This window comes from Phoenix dactylifera, chromosome 3 (genome assembly GCF_051530095.1).
Source record: "Phoenix dactylifera cultivar Ajwa chromosome 3, Ajwa_hap1_PhDact_Kaust_v1.1, whole genome shotgun sequence".
NCBI classification, from domain to species: Eukaryota; Viridiplantae; Streptophyta; class Magnoliopsida; order Arecales; family Arecaceae; genus Phoenix; species Phoenix dactylifera.
Genome location: NC_143192.1, coordinates 25,428,462 through 25,449,423, shown reverse-complemented (window position 1 = coordinate 25,449,423; position 20,962 = coordinate 25,428,462). Strand labels below are relative to the sequence as shown.

At 50.8% G+C, this 20,962-nt stretch overlaps 1 protein-coding gene across 1 annotated transcript; it reads left to right on the top strand.

The window, feature by feature from the left end:
• Positions 1-394: 394 nt before the first annotated feature.
• LOC149767997 (uncharacterized) lies at positions 395-2,248 on the top strand. The gene is made up of 2 exons (XM_089929517.1): positions 395-1,097; positions 1,180-2,248. Exons 1-2 carry the CDS (start codon positions 504-506, stop codon positions 2,092-2,094), a joined length of 1,509 nt encoding a protein of 502 aa, XP_089785643.1. The 5' UTR covers positions 395-503; the 3' UTR covers positions 2,095-2,248.
• Positions 2,249-20,962: the final 18,714 nt, after the last annotated feature.

Sequence of the window (20,962 nt, the reverse complement as noted above, 5' to 3'; positions counted from 1 at the left end):
GACGGTCTTCCAGGTTCTCTGTCGCTTGCATGCGATTCCCGCCACCTTGAACATTTTCTGGGAGCTCTACGGCCTGAGCGGCCACCCCCAGGACAAAGGGTGGTGGTGCTTCGCAGCGCGGCGAGGGTGCGGCCTTGTCAAGGAGGGTCCTACCTCCATTCACCACTGGAAGGAGCGCTTCTTTTTCGTTGATGCAGACCCCTCCTGGGAAATCAGGGCAATCTGGGGGACGCCGGTGAAGTCCCCAATTGGCCTGTCGAAGTTGTCGAGGGAGGAATCCGAGGGCGTCGCCGCCTTGAAGGGGTTGGTCGCCGAGGGCCAGCTTCCCCCGGTGGGCCGCCTTATTTCTGAGGATACCTTGGTGAACGTCGGTTTGAGCTCGGTCCCCACCGACCGTGAGTCCGCCATCGTTTCTTTAGCTCTTTTCTTCTCTTTCGTTCCTTCTTCCTTTCGGTTTCTCAGTCCCTGACCATCCCGTCCTTCTTGCAGAGGTCGACGACGTCATGCGGTCGGTGAAGTCGAAGGCTGTTGGTAGGACGTCCCTGCTGGAAGCAGTCCGGAGGAGGAAACGAGCTCTTCCGAGCGGGGCCCCACCGGCGAAGAAGTCCCGTAAGGAGATACCTCCGATGCCGACCGACGAGTCCGGGCCCACCGGTCAGGGAGATGTCGTGGGCACCGACCGGCAGCTGACGCTGTATCAGCCCTCCGGTGGTAAGGTTGCCGCTACTCCGGAGGTGCCACCTGAGCCTGCTCAAGACGGACGGGTCGGACGTGATCGGTCCCCAACCCGGCCTTCGACTCGGTCGGCTCCTGATGACTCGAGGAGGGACGCGCCGAGGCCCCGGCCGAGCGGGACCCTATCAATTCCTGGGGCGACCCCCGCCCCGAGCGTGATCAGCCGGACTCTTCCCCAGGCGATGGATAAGGGTAAGGCTGCAGAACCACCATCCGGCTCCGGGGAGAAATCGGGGTCTGCCTTCACTACCGATGGCGCCCGAAATCTCATCGAAACAGTGTTGCTGGAGAAGGACCGTCGGCGGGTCCGGGAGTTGGATGTCTCTGACGTCGGGGCCGCCAGCTGCGTCTGTCTCATGTCGGTGAGTGTTCTTCTGGCCGTCTTTCACCATTTATTGGCTCTGTTGTTCTCCGCCTGACTCCCTTATTTTTCCTATTTCTTAGCTCGCCCAGTACATGATCCGTCTGGAGGAGTGCTACAAGGAACAGGCGGGGCTTTTGGCGAAGGCCGAGGACCGGCTGAAAGCAATGGAAGAGGGAGGCCGGGCTGCGGCAGGCAGGACGACCGGGGACCTCGAGGCGAGGCTCCGGGAGGCCGAAGAGCGGGCACTCGGCTTCGCCGCCCTGGAGGAGCAACTGTCAGAGGCTCGGGAGCAACTCAAAGCCGCCTCGGGCCTCGAAAGCAGGGTCAAGAAGGCGGAGGAACGGGCTGAAAAGCAGTCCCGGAAGATCGCGGACTATCGAGAGCGGTGGGAGAAGGCCCAGCGGTCTGCCGACAACGCCTGCGACCGAATCCGCTCTTTTGAAGCCAAACTAGGCGAACTGGAGTCGGCCCTGGAGAAGTCATGCACGGACGTCCAAGAGCTCCGTTCGCGCCTGAAGGAAGCCGAGGCCGCTCGGGTTGCTACCGAGGCGAAGCATAAAGAGGCTCAGGCTGATCTGCTGAGGGTCTCCTCTGAGGCCGAAGGCCGGATTGTGGCGAAGGTCTTGGAGGCCAAGGCTCAGATTATGGAGCGAGCTGAGGCGGAGCTGGCCAAGAAGAGGGCGGAAATCGGGCGTCAGGCGGTAGAGGCTTATCGCCAGTCCGCCGAGTTCGCCCATGATATGTCGGAGGCAGTGCGGACCTATCGCCAGTCTGACGAGTTTGTCCATGACGCGTCGGACGCGGGGGCCGAAGCCTTCACCTTGGGCTTCGAGGAGGGCCTGGCAAGGGTGTCGGCTAAGTATCCCGAAGTTGACCTGAGCGAGATCTCCCTCCTGGACTCCTCTCCGGCGCCATCGCCTGCTGGTTCTCCTGCTGCTTCCCTACCTCCCGCGGACGAGCCCGGCGTTCCCGACCCGGGAGTTCCTCCAAGCTGACCTCTTGTACCTTCCATTGTCTTTTTTATTTTTGTATGTCGGCGCTTTGCCCAATTGTATGGGCCTCGGCCCTGAAAATTAATGCACGTTGAATATTTCTTCATCTCGCCCTCGTCCTTTTTTTTTTTTTTTTTTTTTTTTTTTTTTTTTTTTAGCTCTTGGTTGCTTCTTGCTGACTTTTGATTCCCGAAGTTCTTCCGGCGCTAGGCCAGGCATCCGAGGGTTAAACCTCAGGAAACTCTTCCGGCGCTAAGCCAGGCATCCGAGGGTTAGGCCTCAGGAAATTCTTCCGGCGCTAAGCCAGGCATCCGAGGGTTAGGCCTCAGAAAATTCTTCCGGCGCTAAGCCAGGCATCCGAGGGTTAGGCCTCAGGAAATTCTTCCGGCGCTAAGCCAGGCATCCGAGGGTTAGGCCTCAGGAAACTCTTCCGGCGCTGAGCCAGGCATCCGAGGGTTAGGCCTCAGGAAACTCTTCCGGCGCTAGGCCAGGCATCCGAGGGTTAGGCCTCAGGAAACTCTTCCGGCGCTAAGCCAGGCATCCGAGGGTTAGGCCTCAGGAAATTCTTCCGGCGCTAAGCCAGGCATCCGAGGGTTAGGCCTCAGGAAACTCTTCCGGCGCTGAGCCAGGCATCCGAGGGTTAGGCCTCAGGCAACTCTTCCGGCGCTAGGCCAGGCATCCGAGGGTTAGTCCTCAGGGAATTCTTCCGGCGCTAGGCCAGGCATCCGAGGGTTAGTCCTCAGGGAATTCTTCCGGCGCTAAGCCAGGCATCCGAGGGTTAGGCCTCAGGAAATTCTTCCGCTCGCTGGTCGGCCAAGGCTGGCGCAAGCCGAAGCGACCAGTCGGGGCTTCCGGCTAGTCTGCTCCCGGGATGATCATCGGGTTAGCCAGGCATCCGAGGCCCGAGCCTCGGGAGATTCCACTCGTTGGTCGGCCTAGGCTGGCGCAAGCCGAGGCGACCGGTCGGGGCTTCCGGCTAGTCTGCTCCCGGGATGATCATCGGGTTAGCCAGGCATCTGAGGGTTGTCAAGCCTCAGGGAAATTCCGCTCGTTGGTCGGCCAAGGCTGGCGCAAGCCGAGGCGACCGGTCGGGGCTTCCGGCTAGTCTGCTCCCGGGATGATCATCGGGTTAGCCAGGCATCCGAGGGCCGAGCCTCGGGAGATTCCACTCGTTGGTCGGCCTAGGCTGGCGCAAGCCGAGGCGACCGGTCGGGGCTTCCGGCTAGTCTGCTCCCGGGATGATCATCGGGTTAGCCAGGCATCTGAGGGTTGTCAAGCCTCAGGGAAATTCCGCTCGTTGGTCGGCCAAGGCTGGCGCAAGCCGAGGCGACCGGTCGGGGCTTCCGGCTAGTCTGCTCCCGGGATGATCATCGGGTTAGCCAGGCATCTGAGGGTTGTCAAGCCTCAGGGAAATTCCGCTCGTTGGTCGGCCAAGGCTGGCGCAAGCCGAGGCGACCGGTCGGGGCTTCCGGCTAGTCTGCTCCCGGGATGATCATCGGGTTAGCCAGGCATCCGAGGGCCGAGCCTCGGGAGATTCCACTCGTTGGTCGGCCTAGGCTGGCGCAAGCCGAGGCGACCGGTCGGGGCTTCCGGCTAGTCTGCTCCCGGGATGATCATCGGGTTAGCCAGGCATCCGAGGGCCGAGCCTCGGGACATTCCACTCGTTGGTCGGCCACTTGTCGCTCGCCGCCCATCGGGGTTTCTCTGTGCCCAGCCGCGACCGTGTTTCTCCTCTCCTCCAAGCGTTGCCTGGGGGGAACACGAGAAGGGTATTAAACGCTAATTAATGCGTTACCTGGGAAATCGGATCGCCAGTTGCTGCTGGTGAGGAGTGTTAGTTGAGCGGCCGCGATACGCGGGTTCTTCGAGGAGGATGCGGCCTGGGCGCGAGCGGAGACACGTGGACCTAGGGGTATACGTCACCCGGATCGTCCTGCACAAAGAATGCGATTTAAGGAGAATGACGCTTAGGAAATCGCGGGGAGATACGCCTCGGGAGCCGGAACGGCTCCGGATTCAGTGCGCCTGCATTTATTGGAGCCACCCGTATCGGAACTACCAGGGGGCCGCAGCTTGGCTATAAATACAGGTGCAGGTACGATGGAATTTGCCAAGCCGGAGCTGCAGGTTGCCATGGATCGCGGACCTCCTCCTTGGCATATGACTGAGAGACTCCTGTCGAAGGAAAGGGGAGGCGCTCCCCTTACAACTTCAGCCAACTAGCCGTTTCATCTGGGATCAACAAGGAGGGTCTCCCCGGCGGAACTCCGCTCTAGGCGTTTCATCCGGGATCACATCTCCCCTCCTTGAAGTTCAGCCTCCCGGTTGAGCTCTGCGCCGGACGCTCAATCCGGGACCGCGCCTCCATATACTCTTCCCCCTCGAATCCCTTCTCTTCCCTACCACTGGGGAAGATGGGAATATCCTTTGGAGGCGGCGTTCCCCTGCGGGCAGCGGGAGCTTCTTCTGCGGCGGCTCCTCCTCTTTTTGGTGAGGTGCTGGATGGTGCCTCCGGTTAGAAGCACCCACTTCTGGTGGGACTGCAGCCGCCCTGGGTTGAGGGTTTGGGTCCCCACCTCTTCTTTACTTTCTTTACTCCCTAATTCCCCTCTGGGAATTCCTTGTAATCACACGAGCACGCCACTGTAACCAGAAATTATTGAAATGAAAAGTATTGCACCTTTTTAAATTGTCTTTCTGGCCTTGTTGTTCTACTGGTAATACATCCGCAGGTTAGCGGAATTCCAGCCCCTTGGAATTTCTCGGCCATCTAGGGCTTCCAACTGGTAGGAGCCAGGTCGGTTTACCCAACGAACTTTATACGGGCCTTCTCAATTTGGCGCTAGCTTCCCACCTTCCGTAGGTTGAGATGCCTTAGCTCGCCTCAGCACCAGATCTCCAATTCTGAAAAGCTTCGGTCGGACTTTGGAGTTGTAATATCGGGCCACCCTCTGCTGATACATTGCCATCCGTACCTGAGCCATTTCCCTTGCCTCTTCCAAGAGATCCAAGTTCCCTCGGAGTTGCTCTGAATTGGCCTCGGGTCGGTGCGCGGCCACCCGAGGCGAGGGGAGTCCGAGCTCCACGGGGGCAACGGCTTCCGTGCCATAGGTTAGGCTGAAAGGCGTCTCTCCAGTAGGAGTCCGTTGTGTGGTCCGATACGCCCAAAGGACATTCTCGAGTTCCTCGACCCAAGCTTGCCCCGTCCGGCCGATCCGCGCTTTGATACCTTGGAGGATTGTCCGATTTGTGACCTCGGCCTCGCCGTTTGTTTGGGGATGCGACACGGATGTGAACCGATGCTCGATCCCGAATTCCTCGCAGAAGTCCCGGAAGTGCTTGTTATCAAACTGTCGACCGTTATCCGAGATGAGGACCCGAGGTACTCCAAATCGGACAATGATGTTCTTCTTCACGAACTTCCGGACTTGTGCCTCCGTGATGGTGGCCAGTGGCTCTGCCTCCACCCACTTGGTGAAGTAGTCGATGGCGACAATCAAAAATTTCCGCTGGGCCGAAGCGACGGGGAATGGTCCGAGGATATCCATTCCCCATTGTGCGAAGGGCCAGGGCGCGGTGATTGGCGCCAAGGGGACAGAGGGGACTCTCTGGACGTTGGCGTGGCGCTGGCAGGCGTCGCATTTCCGCACGTGGTCCTTCGAGTCCTCCATCAAGGTCGGCCAATAGTAGCCTTGCCTCATGATCTTATGCGCCAAGGACCTAGCCCCCAAGTGCGATCCGCAGATGCCTTCGTGGACTTCGCCGAGGGCGTAGGCCGCTTCCGCGGGGCGGAGGCACCTTAAGAGGGGGGCGGTAAACGAGGTCCGATACAGCCTCCCTTCATAAAGTACGTAGTGGGCGGACTTCTTTACAAGCCGCCGGGCCTGATCTTCGTCTTCAGGGAGGATTCCTTCGGCGAGGTAGGCGACGAGCGGGTCCATCCAAGACGGCTCCGGATCAATTGCCATCACCGCTCCAGCCCCGTCAATGCTCGGGGCATCCAGGGTCTCCAGGTAGATTGCCCTCGACAAGTTGTGCGCGTCTGCGTCCACTAGGCGGGACAACCTGTCGGCCCTGGCATTTTCGCTCCTCGGGACCTGCTGAATGTCAACACTGCCGAGGTCGGGAATGAGTGTTTGCACCTTCCGGACGTAGCTCTGCATGGTCGGGCTCCGCGCCTCGAACTCCCCTCGAACCTGCCCGACCACCAGCTGGGAGTCGGTGAAGACTTTCAGACGCCGGATGCCGAGCTCCTTGGCGAGTTTGAGTCCCGCGACTAGGGCCTCGTACTCCGCCTCATTGTTGGTCACTGGAAATCCGAACCTCAAGGCATACTCGGCTATCACTCCATCGGGATTGGTGAGGACCAGCCCAGCCCCTCCACCTTCAGGGTTCGACGACCCGTCAATGTGGAGCGTCCAGATCGGGAGATCGAGGCTGGGTGTCTCCGGCGGCTTAGGTTCCGCCTCCTGCACAGTGCACTCAGCGAGAAAGTCCGCGAGTACCTGGGCCTTGATGGCTGGTCGGGGCTGGTAGCGGATGTCGAACTCACCAAGTTCTACTGCCCACTTCACCAGCCGTCCCGCATTCTCTGGATTGCTGAGAATCTGCCGCAGTGGTTGATCGGTCAAAAGGGTGACAGAATGAGCCTGGAAATAGGGGCGAAGCCTCCTGGTCGCAGTCAGCAGCGCGAAGGCGATCTTCTCAGCCTTCGTGTACCGCGTCTCGGCATCCCGGAGGACTCGGCTGATGTAGTATACAGGCTTCTGAAGTCTTGCCTCTTCCCGAACCAGTACTGCGCTGACTGCGGTTGGGGAGACCGCCAGGTAAAGGTAGAGCATCTCCCCCTCTTGCGGCTTGGACAGCAGGGGAGGAGACGCCATGTACTCCTTGAGCTGGTCGAACGCCGCATGGCATTCGGCCGTCCAGAGGAAGTCTTTTGGGCGCTTCAACACCTTGAAGAATGGTTGGCAGCGTTCGGCCGACTTTGCCACAAATCGTCCGAGCGCGGCGACCCTTCCAGCGAGCTCCTGAACCTCCTTCACTTTGGTCGGAGGGGACATATCTTGGATGGCTTTGATCTTGTCCGGGTTGGCCTCGATCCCGCGCTGGTTGACAATGAAACCGAGGAACCTCCCGGCCGAAGCACCAAAAGCGCACTTCGCTGGGTTTAGCTTCATGCGAAACTTTCGCAAGGTGGTGAAAGTCTCCTCCAGATCTGCAATGTGCTGGTCTGCATGGCGGCTTTTTACCAGCATATCGTCCACGTACACCTCCATATTCCGGCCGATCTGCTCCTTGAAGATTTTATTGACGAGGCGCTGGTAAGTGGCGCCAGCGTTCTTCAGACCGAAGGGCATTACCTTGTAACAGTACAGCCCCCGGTCTGTTATGAAGGCAGTTTTCTCCTCGTCCTGTGGAGCCATCATTATTTGGTTGTAGCCGGAGAAGGCGTCCATAAAAGACAGTAGCTGATATCCGGAAGTCGCGTCGACCAGTTGGTCTATCCGTGGAAGCGGAAAGCTATCCTTGGGGCACGCCTTGTTCAGGTCGGTGTAGTCGACGCACATCCTCCACTTCCCGCTCGCCTTCCGGACAAGTACGACGTTTGCCAGCCACTCGGGGTAGCTCACCTCTCTTATGAAACCTGCCTCCAAGAGTTTGTCTACCTCCTGGTCGACCACCCGGATCCGATCCGGGGCACAGTGTCTCTTCTTTTGCTTTACTGGTCGGTGGGTCGGGTCGACGTTGAGGGCGTGAGAAACGACCTCCGGGTCGATCCCAGGTACATCGGCCGCCGACCAGGCAAACACATCTGCATTGGCTCGGAGGAATTCCACTAACCGGAGCCGAGCTTCCAAGTCGAGGTTGGCACCGACCCGGATCGTGCGGTCCGGGCGGCCTTCTTCGAGGGGAACTTCGATTACGCCCTCGGCCGGCTCCCCGTGCCGCAAGGCCACTTCGTCTCTGGCGTCAAGTGACTCGACGCTTAGGGCCTCCATGGGCTTCTTCCCTTTGAGAGTTGCTAGGAAACACTGCCGTGCGGTCGGCTGGTCACCTCGGACCTCTCCAATCCCGGCCGCTGTGGGGAACCGCATGAGCAAATGGTAGGTAGAAACCACCGCGCGAAGGGCGTTCAGTCCGGGTCGTCCGAGGATAGCGTTGTAGGCCGAGGGGACACGGACGACCAAGAACCCGAGCCGCACCGTGGCTTCTGCGGGTGCAATGCCCGCAGTCACAGGCAGCTCGATGACACCTTCGGCCGAGATAGCGTCTCCAGTGAATCCTATGAGGGGGGTGGATGTTTTGTGCAACAATTGTCGGGAAAAGCCCATCTTTTGGAAGGCCTCGTAATACAAAATATCAGCTGAGCTTCCACTATCCACAAGAACACGCCTTACATCATAGTCCGCCATAGTGAGAGAGATCACCATGGCGTCATCGTGGGGAGTCTGAACCCCCTTTACATCTTCATCACAAAAAGTGATTACATTTCCGACCCGCTGCCTCTTCGCGACGGCCACTCCTGATACTTCCGCCGAGCCCCCTGCGTTCCTCACGGGCCGAGAGCAGCCCCCAGTGATGGTGTGGATCACTCCCGCAACGGGTCGATTCTGCTCCCGAGGCTCCTGAGGGGCCGGGTCGGCTGGACGCGGGTCTGCGGGGGGACGTCGGTCGTTTACATATCGACCGAGACGTCCTCGGCGAATGAGAGCCTCGATCTCGTCCCGAAGCTGGAAGCAGTCTTCGGTATCGTGGCCGTGGTCTCGGTGGTACTCACAGTACGCCCGAGAAGGCTTCCTCCCAGGGATCTTCTTCATCTGCCTCGGGACCGGGAGGTCCTCCCGCCCCTTGACCTCCATGAGGATCTGGGCCCGGGGGGCCAGGAGTGGGGTGTACCGGTTGAAGCGTCGGTGTGGAGAACGAGGGCGTGTGGCGCCGTGGTTCCTTGCTGGTGACGGGCTTCTGCGCCGGCGTTGAGGCGTCGGGCTCCTCCTCTGGGGTGCCTCTTTTCGCCTTTTCTTCCCGGGCTTTAGAGGGGCTTCGGCGGCCTCCTTGTTCCGGTGGGAGGCTGCCTCCTCGGCGTCTGCATACTGGTTTGCCCGAGACAACAGCTCCGGGAAGCTCCGCGGCAGACGTTTGTCCAGGGAGAAGGTGAGTCTGCCCTTCCGGAAGCCTCGCTTCAGGGCTGAGAGAGCCACCTCCTGGCTCAAATTCCGGACCTCCAGTGTTGCCTTGTTGAAGCGGGTGAGATAATCCCGCAGGCTCTCTCCCTCGTTCTGCCGGACATCGAAGAGGGAGTCGGAGACCAGTCTTCGCCGGCTACTGACGGCGAAATGGCTGATGAAGAGACGGGTGAACTGGTGGAAGGACTGGATGGAATTAGCCTCCAGGCCGGCGAACCACGCCCTTGCCGGGCCGCGGAGGGTCGCCGGGAAGGCCTTGCAGAGGAGAGGATCCGATGCTCCATGGAGGAGCATAAGAGTCCTGAAACTCTCCACGTGGTCCCGTGGGTCCGCCGCCCCGTCGTAGGGTTCGATCGCCGGCATTTTGAACCCCGGCGGGTTTAGGGTTCGCAGGATCCTTGAGGCAAGCGCCGGCTGGGAGGAGATTTCCAAGTCGGCGAAGGGATCTTTGGAGTGGCCCTTCAGGACCTGGAGCTGTCTGTGGAGATCGTCCACCCGCCGGTCCAGGGAGCGCGACCGGTGGGTGGGAGACAAGGAGCGGCGCGAGGGGGACCGACTGGAGTGCGGGCCCCTCGAGGACTGGGGTGTCTGAGAACGCGCCCGGGTCCGCCTCTCGTACCCCGCGCAGCTCCGATGAGAAGGTCCTGGCAGAATGGACCGCACTCGAGAATCCTCCCCGCGCCGGCGCTCCTCTCCATGGGAGAGGAAGGAGCGCGGGTTGTGAGGAAGAGGCGAGTGCTCGGGGAGCAGCGGCTCCTGAGCCCGCTGCGGCACCCGAGAGATCACACCCTGCAGATTCTGCACTGCCTCCGCGAGGGTGCGAACCTGCTGGGCTAGCTGGTCGAACTGAGCAGGTTCGACCGTCTGAATGGGAGGAGAAGCGGTGGAATGCTGCTGAGAGTGTGTTGGGGACGCAGCAGCCTCCCGGCCAGAGGCGCGAGAGGCTCCGCGACCGGAAGCATTGGAAGCTCCGCGACCACCTCGCCGTGCCATTACGCTCGTTCTGAGATTCGGCCCTTCCTCTAGCGCCAACTGTTGCTGGTGGTCCAAACCGAGAACGATTGACACGACGGTGTGAACGGGGTTCCGCCTGAGTTGTCTTGGTTGGTGCTGGTTGCGCTCCACCTTCCGCCAAGGAACCTGCAAACAAGCCTTGCACCACCACCAGGGTGGTGATGGCCCTCCGACGGTCAAGTCAGAGGAGATTGGAGGAGGAGAGATGATAATCACAAGTGGGAGAGAGTGCTCTGGGAGGTATTGCTTACCCCCCCCTTCTCCCCCCAGCCGCATATATACCTGGCTGGGAGGTCTCTCGGGGGGGTTTGTCGTCGTGGGGCACGATAGAATGGCCACTGACATGGCCGTTACGGGGCGTCGTGGAGCAGCGCCGGGTACGGTCATGGCAGGGCGTAGTGGAGCTCCGCTTTGTACGGTTGATACAGGAGATCGTGGGCAGCATCGGGTACAGCCGTTGCAGGGAGTAGTGGAGCAGGAGGCCGCGGCGTGCCTCTGGAGAATAGCCTGTCGTTATCAAAAGATCTCCGACTCGGGGTCGGAATGCTGGATCATAGGGCAGCCGACCCGGGGTCGGGCTGCGAAGCCGGGGAGGTCCGACTCGGGGTCGGAGTGCTGGATCATAGGGCAGCCGACCCGGGGTCGGGCTGCGGAGCCGAGGAGGTCCGACTCGGGGTCGGAGTGCTGGATCATAGGGCAGCCGACCCGGGGTCGGGCTGCGGAGCCGAGGAGGTCCGACTCGGGGTCGGAGTGCTGGATCATAGGGCAGCCGACCCGGGGTCGGGCTGCGGAGCCGAGGAGGTCCGACTCGGGGTCGGAGTGCTGGATCATAGGGCAGCTGTAGCTTTCCTGGATACGCGTGCCGATCACGTGGGGCATGGCGGCTCAATTCCCCCATAACAGGTTCTAATTGTGAAACGAAAGCAAGATAATCATTTAAATTTCTAAGAGAAGATCGAGTTCTTACCCCTTGAGATGGATCACCAATAATTAAGTCTTTAGGATGTCCATGTGCATACCTCCATTCTTTTGGCACGTCTTGGGGTTGTGGTGGCACGCAATCATCTCCCTTATCTTGATTTGGTACGTCATCAATTTTTAACTTCTCAAAATCGATAATTCCTGTATCATCATCAATAGAGTTTTCTTTCCTAGCAGACTCACTATCAGACTCATCAAATATAATATTTACCGACTCTTCTACTACTAAGGTTCTTTTGTTGAATACTCTGTATGCCTTGCTAAATGTGGAGTATCCTAAGAAGATACCTTCATCTGACTTGGCATCAAATTTACTTAAGTCCTCCTTGCCGTTATTTAAGATAAAACATCTACATCCAAACACTTTAAAATATTTTGCAGTGGGTTTCTTATTCTTCCAAAGTTCATAAGGAGTTTTCTTAGTTATAGGTCGTATTAAAACTCGATTTAGAATATGGCAAGAAGTGTTTATCTTCAGCCCAAAAGTGCTTTGGAAGATTTGACTCGCACAACATTGTGCATGCCATTTCTGCCAATGTCCTATTTTTCCTTTCAACAACCCCATTTTGTTGAGGCGTTCTAGGTGCTGAAAATTGATGTGATATTCCATTTTTAGTGCAAATTTCCTCGAAGTGTTGATTTTCAAATTCCGTGCCATGATCACTTCGAATTGTTACCAATGTGAGTTTCTTTTCATTTATGATTTTATTGTATAGTTTCAAAAATTCTGAAAATGCTTCATTCTTATGTGCCAAAAATGAAACCCATGTATACCTTGAAAATCATCAACAATGACTAGTCCATATTTCTTTCCTCCTAGACTTGTAGTTCTAGTAGGTCCAAATAAGTCCATATGTATGAGTTCAAATGGTCTAGTTGTTGATACTACATTTTTCGATTTAAAAGATGATCTAGTTTGTTTTCCTAATGAACATGGTCCACATATTTTGTCCTTTTCAAAAATCAATTTTGGCACATCCTTTATTAATTCCTTCTTAACTAGTTTTGATATTAATTCCATACTAGCATGTCCTAGTCTTCGATGCCAAAGCCAACTAGTTTCATTCTTCTTTTCTTCATTAGTAATTAAGCATAAACTATTTTTCTTGCCTAATTCATGAAGATCTACTAAGTAAATATTTCTTTGCCTTTGTCCTACAAGTACAATGCTATTATCTTTAGGATTTGTGATTATACATACAGATGCTTCAAATGTAACTTTAAATCCTTTATCACAAAATTGACTTATACTAAGAAGATTATGTTTCAAACCTTTAACTAACAAAATATTTTCTATAAAAACAGATGGAGCAATGAAAATTTTACCCTTTCCAATGATATGTCCTTTACCATTGTCTCCATAGGTAACTACTCCACCTTTCTTTGGTTCCAAAGTGACAAATTGATCTTCGTCACCGGTCATGTGTCTTGAACAGCCACTATCTAGATACCATCGTTTTTCCATTTTATCAGCTGTAAGACACATCTCATCGTCATTGGCCATATGACATATTTGGGCCGTGTCTTGATGATCTTCATCCTCTGAACTTGATTCCTCACTCTCACTCCAATCAGCCATAAAATTCTTCTTTTTCAATTTTCTTGCCATCCACTTCAAATCTGGGCAATTTATCTTATAATGCCCGGATTTGTTACACTCATAGCAAATGGGAGTTTCTTTCTCCCTTTCTTTGCCCTTACCCTTTTCTTTGTCCTTACCCTTCTCTTTGCTTGAGTTACCTTTAGAGAAGGGCTTCTTTTTATGGAATCTATTCTTACCTATCATGAATTTTCTGAATTTCCTGCCAAGTACTGCCATCCCTTCCTCATCAATATCTTCATCATCATCTGAATCTTCTGATTCAGATTGTTGTCTAGGGGTGGTAGTCTTTAGGGCTATAGGCTTTCTTCTCTTGACCTCATCTTCTGAATTTTGCCTCATAGTCAACTCATGGGTCATGAGTGACCCTAGAAGCTCCTCTAGTTGTAGTGTATTGAGGTCCTTTGCTTCTTGTATGGCGGTTACCTTGGCCTCCCAATTTCTTGGTAGAGACCTGAGAATTTTTCGCACCAAATCAGAATTAGAATAAGATTTTCCTAAGCTTTTAAGCCCATTTATAATATCAGTAAAACGAGTAAACATATCAGTTATGGACTCGGTAGAATCCATTTTAAACAATTCATACTTATGTACTAATATGTTTATCTTTGATTCCTTGACTTGATTGGTCCCTTCATGTGTGACCTCAAGTCTATCCCAAATTTCTTTGGCGGTGGAGCAAGTGGATATTCTATTGAATTCATTTACATCTAAAGAGCAATAAAGTATATTTATAGCTTTTGCATTTAATTGTGCTAGTCTTCTATCATTTTCATTCCAATCCATTTCTGGTTTGGGTATGATAGTGCCTTCTATATTGAGTGTGGGTGTGTGAGGTCCTCTAGTGATTATTTGCCATAATTCATAATCTGAAGCTTGAATGAATATCCTCATTCTAGCTTTCCAATATGCATAGTTTGTGCCATTAGAGGTGGTCTATTCGTGGATTGCCCCTCACTCATTGTACCTCCCACTTGGGTTGCCATGATCTTTAACTCTTGATTGTTAGATCAATGAGCACTATTAAAGCACCTTGCTCTGATACCACTTGTTGCCCAAGGTGACAATCCAAGAGGGGGGGGTGAATTGGTTTCTTCTAAATTTTAGTGCTTTTAAAAACTTTCGTAATTAAGTGCGGTGGATGCTTTCTTAGGTTATTTGAGTGAGTTAAGCTAATACAAGAATAGAAGATAAAGCAAGGGAAAATGAAAGCACAAACACAATGCAAACACACCAATATATAGTGGTTCGGTGCTCTCCTTAGCACCTACGTCCACTCCCCAAGCGTACCCTTGGGAATTCACTATAATCTCACGGATTACAGTTGGATTGTTTTCCGGGCTCACAATCCAAAAACCTTGTTGGTTTTACGGGCTCACCAACGAACCTATACAACTTTGGTTTTCCGGGTTCACCAAAAACCTTGTTGGTTTTGCGGGCTCACCAACGAACCTATACAACTTTGGTTTTCCGGGTTTACCAAAAACCTTTGTTGGTTTTGCGGGCTTACCAACGAACCTTTACAAAGTATTTAAAACAGATGAAAAGAAAGGATTTAAACTCCTAAATGAGCATATAAAGCAATATGAACTACAAAGAAGAGTTAGAAAGAAATTATCGCTTTGAAGTCGCTTTGCTCTTCTTTGTCAAGGAAGCTTCACTCTTCAAGGGGGGAAGGAGCTCTTGATGCCTCTTTGAATGTGCTCAATTCCTTTCTTTGATTCTTGAATGAAGCTCTTGATGAAGAAGATTAGGGCACTTTTGTATTCTTGGGTACTCTTTGATATTCCACTCAAAAGTTGTTTCCTCTGATGAATAGTGCCCCTTTAAATAGTTTTCAACCTTCCTTGGACAAGCCCCATTCATCAGATTTGAAAAACTAGCCGTTACATACCTTGGAAAGGACAGAAAGTACATCTGCAGAACTAGCCGTTACTGTTCAGCCCGTGTTTGGGTCGGCTCAACCTGTCCTTGGGTCGACCCAACTTTGCCTTGGGTCGACTCAAACATTCCTAGGGTCGACCCTCTCAGAGAACACAGAAACTTTGATTTCAGCCTTCCTTCACTTGGGTCGACCCATCCTTTCTTTGGGTCGACTCAAAGTTCACTTGGGTCGACTCAACTTCTTCTTGGGTCGACCCTCTCAGTAATTTCAGAGAACCATTTTCTGTCTGTCTTTCTGTCTTGCCTTTGGGTCGACCCTCTCAGAGTTTGGGTCGACTCAAGCTTGGGTCGACTCAACCACTGTTTGGGTCGACCCTCTCAGTAAATCCAGAGAACATATTTCCTTCATGGTTTGAGGTTCTTGAAGTTTGGGTCGACTCATGCTTACCTTGGGTCGACCCAACCAACTGTTCATCTGTGCCATTTTTGCAGGAGTGTGCCAAATGATTTCTTGATGTGCCGGGGTCGACTCAAACAATCTTTGGGTCGACTCAATCCACACTTTGCTGCATTCTCAAGGTTAGATTCATTCAAATGAACAAAGCATGTATCTATTATCAATCACACAAATATACTGAGAGTAATGAACTTATAAATGAAGTATCAATTTAACTTATAACATACTCTAGATAATTACTTGTTAATCATCAAAATAACACTATCATCCTCACTTATGCTGAACTACATTTCTATATGTCATAGGTATTCTAGGTTTAGCATACCCTATGGGATGATCTTTACCCTAGTATTCAAACATTTCAAGGTTCAAATTCCAGAAAATGAGCCTGCAAAACCCTTGAGAAACACCGACTACTATAATGAAAGCACAATACGTAGAATGGAGTTTCACAAGGTAGATGGGTCTTGGGTCAAGGTACCAAAAAGAAAATCTCAAACCTTAGAGCCCGAGATCCCACATCAGGAGCCTGACCACCACTCTCCTCCACATAGCCACATGGCCTTCCCTGATGTACCCTCCAGCTCAGCTGGACCTTCCACATCCATGCCTCCTCCTCCTCCAGTCAGTGGATCCTTCTCCTTGTCAGATGAACAGATGCACACTCTAGCATCTGTGATATGCCAGCAGATGAGAGAGGAGATGAGATCGATGATCGCTGCTGAGTTGGCCCCCATTCGTACCTCACATGAAGGGCTTCTACAAGAATTGAAGGAGATCAAAACCCAGGTAGAAGCTACAGCATCAGAGTTGGTTCATGTGGGTACCATCCAAACTATACGATCAATTGAGCTACAGGAGAAATTGAAGATCATATCAGATGGTCTTCAAGAGTTGACGAGCCCTGGAGGCAATTTGGGCACCATGGTTGCCCAACTTAGAGGAAGAATTGAAAGGGCAAGCATTGAATTTGAAGCACTAGTGGCAGCCTTCCATCAGTCTCAGGGAGATCAGTTCAAAACACTACTGGACTCAATAAATGCATTTATAGAGGCAGCTGCTAGGGCTATTGAACAACGTCGCCGATGAGGGACATTTTGTAAAAATCTAGGGTTCATCTGTTTTTGTAAAACCCTAGGCTCATTTTGACACTTCTTTTGTATTAGGAATCAATACTTGTAATGATTTCCTCTTTTTTAACCTTGTAATGCCTTCAAATGATTGCAATGACATATGAATGACATACAATTTCTTTTGAAATCTTGTGTTTGTTTCAAATCCTGTGGAATCAAACTTTGTGTATGTGATTCTGTGTTGTGCCATAAAAATCTCATAACATACCTTAAGTGTTCAAATTTGACACAATTTATCAATGCATATAAAACAGGGGGAGCACATCTTGTGATAACTATTTTAAACAAAAAGAGGAGTCTGAAATGAATTCCAAAACAAATGGGGAGTGAAATGAATGCTGAATTTGTTAATAAAAATAACTTGAATATCCTTGAGTGGTTCATGGTAATATGCTGAATTCTACTAGGAATTGAGTTTTAAGTACCTAAGGATAATTTGTCCCCTTCATTGTTGATGACAAAAAGGGGGAGTAGAACCAATATGGATATTGGATATATTGGAATGCAAAATTTATGGAGTGTATTGAGTAGATATATATATATGGAGTATATGGATGTATTGAGTAGATATATATATATGGAGTATATGGAGTAGAACCTAAATATGGAATGCAAAATTTACACTCATACTTAAAAAATTGAATTAAAAAAAAAGATAAAATTGAAGAATATTGGCTTTAAGATAATTGCCCTTCTGGAAAAGAAAGGGGGAGTCAAAAAGAACTTAGCCTTCAATTGTCTTTAGCATCAATATTTCATTAATTTAAATTTTAACTTGATTCAAATTCAGTTGATATGCTAAAATTGCTTAAGAGCTATTAAGATCAATCTTATGCATAAGAATAGAACTGAAAGTTGACTATTTTGAATTATGCACACTGTATCTAGCTCAAATCAAAACATTATACTTATACATCTGATCAAATACTGTGTATATGTTTAAATTTCGAATTTTGCATATACTCAGTGTTTTGTCATCATCAAAAAGGGGGAGATTGTTGACCCCCTAATGAATTTTGATGAATACAAAACACTAGAGTATAATTCCATTTATCTTAACAATTTATTTGAGAATTTCAGGTGATTAATTAACAATATTGTTAAGAAATGTCTAGGCAAGTTTCCATAATTTTTAAGGATTTATTGAAGAATTTTTGAGTTGAAGAAAATAGATCAGGGACAGCCGAGACGTCTCCGGGTTGTCTCAGAGACGTCTCTGGCACAAACAGGAAGAACTGGCACGTCTGGAGACGTCCCCGGCACCTGGCGGGGCGTCTCGCAGGGTCGGAGTCGACTCTCTCAGAGGCGGAGTCGACTCTCTCAGAGGCGGCAGAAAGGCCGATTTCAAGGGATGCGCGCGAGTCGTCTCCACAGGACGCCGAGTCGTCCCCGCGAGTAAAAAGCAGACTTCTGGAGTCGTCCCCGAGGTAGCGGAGTCGACTCTCTCAGGGTATTCCAGAGGATATCTTTTTCGGTGATAAGGCAGCGGAGACGTCCCCTGAAAAAGCGGAGTCGACTCTCTCAGAGAATTCCAGAGGACTTGTTTTTCGAAGATAAAACAGCAGAGTCGTCCCCGAGGCAGCGGAGTCGTCCCCATGCAAAAAGTGCAAACATCCCGAGACGTCCCCGTAAAGCGCCGAGTCGACCCCAAACAACGTCAAAAGTAAAATCTTACAGCCGAGACGTCTCGCATTGAAGCGGAGACGTCTCCGGAGCGCCTGGGACGCGACTGACACCTTTTTGCAGGTTTGTTTGAATTTCAAACGTTTCTTTTTTTGTGTCTAACGGCTATATTTGCTTTTTGGGCTGTAAAAGGGAGCTCTTAAGTGCCTTCCAACAACTTCTCACCAACCCAACACAAGATCATTCAAGAGAGAAGTAAGAGAAACAGGTTCAAGGGAGTTAGTACATTCAAGTGAAGAAATCCAGTGCTTTCAAGCTTTCCAACTGATTTCGAGCTCAACTACTCTCTCCCGATCGGCATTCAAAGCTCACATTCAAGACAACGCGATCCACATCGGAAGAACCACCATTTTTCACGCTTCCAACGGCTAAAAGGGTTCTTCCGGGTTTTGTTATTTCTCACTGTTTTATCTACTTATTTAGAGCTTTCAAATCTTTTGTAAAACCTTTGGTTATTGTGCTTGTTCCAGTCAAGGGACTTGGAACAAGGGAAAGGCGTCCCAAGCCTAGGTGAAATTGGGGGTTGTAGGGTTCGTTGTTAGCCCGGTGTAAAACAACGAGTTGGGTAGTGCACTCGCAAAACTACCGGACTGTAATCTTGGATTATAGTGGAAATTCCCAAAGGTGCTTTGGGGAGTGGATGTAGGAGCAGTGGAAGCTCCGAACCACTATAAAACCTTGTGTTTGCGATTGTCTGTTTTCATACCTCTATTTTTACTTTAGCTCATACATTTGTGTGTTTTATTTTTAATTGGACTAAAAGTTTTAAAACACCCAATTCACCCCCCTCTTAGGTGACCATCTCTGGGCAACACAAACGACGAGGAACGGAGGGAAGAGTCCTCCGCGCCGTCTCCTCCGGTTGCTCCGCCAACCGTGACCCCTCCTGTGCGAATCGCACAGTAACCACAGGTAGATACATCGATTTTCATTTCCTAGCTAGTGAAGGGTTCTCAATTGGAGAGAGACTCCGTACCCAAGGTTGGGAACACCTATGTTCCCTAAACATGTCAACCTATTCCGGCCTAATGAGAGAAATCTTTAGCAATTTGGCCTTAGGGAGCTCGGGGTACACCGGATATGTCCGAGGCACATTGGTAGAAATCAATGAGGACATTTTATCTAGTTTGTTACAAATACCCAAGTACGGTGAGGCTCCGACCTCACATCCCCAAAGGGAGATTGCCTTAAACCTAATTTTAGGTAGAGAGGACTGCGGTCCTCTTGACATAGTTAAGTCCCAAGACCTCAATGCTGAAATGAGATTACTCTTGAGCATAATAAACAGGGTCTTGTTCCCAAAAACCGGTTGCTTCGATTTCGTTTCGGAGCGAGACTTAGCCATTATGCACCACATCTTGCTAGGGATTCCCCTAAACCTCCCTAGGCTCATGTTGAACTACATCTCCATATGTCATAGGTATTCCAGATTTAGCATACCATATGGGATGGTCTTCACCCTACTTTTCAAGCACTTTAAGGTTCCTATCCCTGAAAATGAGCCAGAGAAACCCTTGAGAAACACTGATTACTACAATGAGAGCACACTACATAGGATGGAGTTTCACAAGAAAGACGGGTCTTGGGTTAAGGTCTCTAAAAGAAAATCCCAAAATATAGAGCCTGAGATCCATCATCAGGAGCCTGTCCACCTCTCTCCTCCACATAGCCCTATGACCTTTCCTGATGTACCTTCCAGCTCGGCTGGACCATCCACTTCCATGCCTCCTCCTCCAGCTAGTGGATCGTTGTCCTTATCAGATGAGCAGATGCACACCCTAGAATCTATGATGTGCCAGCAGATGAGGGAAGAGATGAGATCAATAATCTCTGCTGAGTTAACTCCCATCCGCACCTCACATGAAGCACTCCTAGAAGAATTGAAGGAAATCAAAGTTCAAATGGAAGCTATCGGGTCAGAATTGGTTTGTGTGGCATCAAACCAAACTAGAAGATCATGTGAGATACAGGCTGAATTGAAGATCATATCAGATGGTCTTCAAGAGTTGACGAGCCCTGAAGGTAATGTGGGCAGTGTGGCTGCCCAGCTTAGAGGAAGGATTGACAGGGCAACCCATGAGTTTGAAGCACTAGTGACAGCCCTCAATCAATCTCAGGGAGATCACTTTAGAAGTCTAATGGATGCAATAAAAAGATTTATAGAGGCTGCTGCTGGGGCTATTGAGCGTGGTCGCCGATGAAGCACATTTTGTGGACATCTTGGGTTCTTTTTTTTTTTTTATAAAAACCCTAGGCTTATTTGAAACTCCTTCTTTTGTATTAGCAATCAATCCTTGTAATGGCTTTTTATCCTTGTAATGGCTTCAAATGATTGTAATACTACATGAATGACATAACCCTTCTTTTTGAATCTTGGTGTATGTTTCTAATTCTGTGATGTGCCATGAAAATGTCATAACATACTTTGAATGTTCAAATTTGACAATGTGCAACCATTTTACTATTTTGCCAACTTGACAATGCATATGAAATAGGGGGAGCACAACTTGTAATAACTGCATTTAAAAGGTCTGAAATGAATTCCAAAACCAAGGGGGAGTAGAATGAATGCTGAATTCTAATAAGCATCGCGTTTTTAGGCACCTAAGGAAAATTTGTCCCCTTCATTGTTGATGACAAAAAGGGGGAGTAGAAGCTTTAATATGGAATGCAAAATGCAAAATATGCAAAATTTACACTCATACTTGAAAGTTGAATTAGAAAAGATAAAATTGAAGAATATTGGCTTTAAGACAATTGTCCTTCTGGAAAAGAAAGGGGGAGTCAAAAGTATTTAGCTTTTAATTGTCTTTAGCATCAATATTTCATTAATTTACATTTTAACTTAATTCAAATCTAAAAGTGATAGTTGATATGCCAAAATTGCTCAAGAGCTACTAAGATTAATACTTATGCATAAGGATAGAACTGA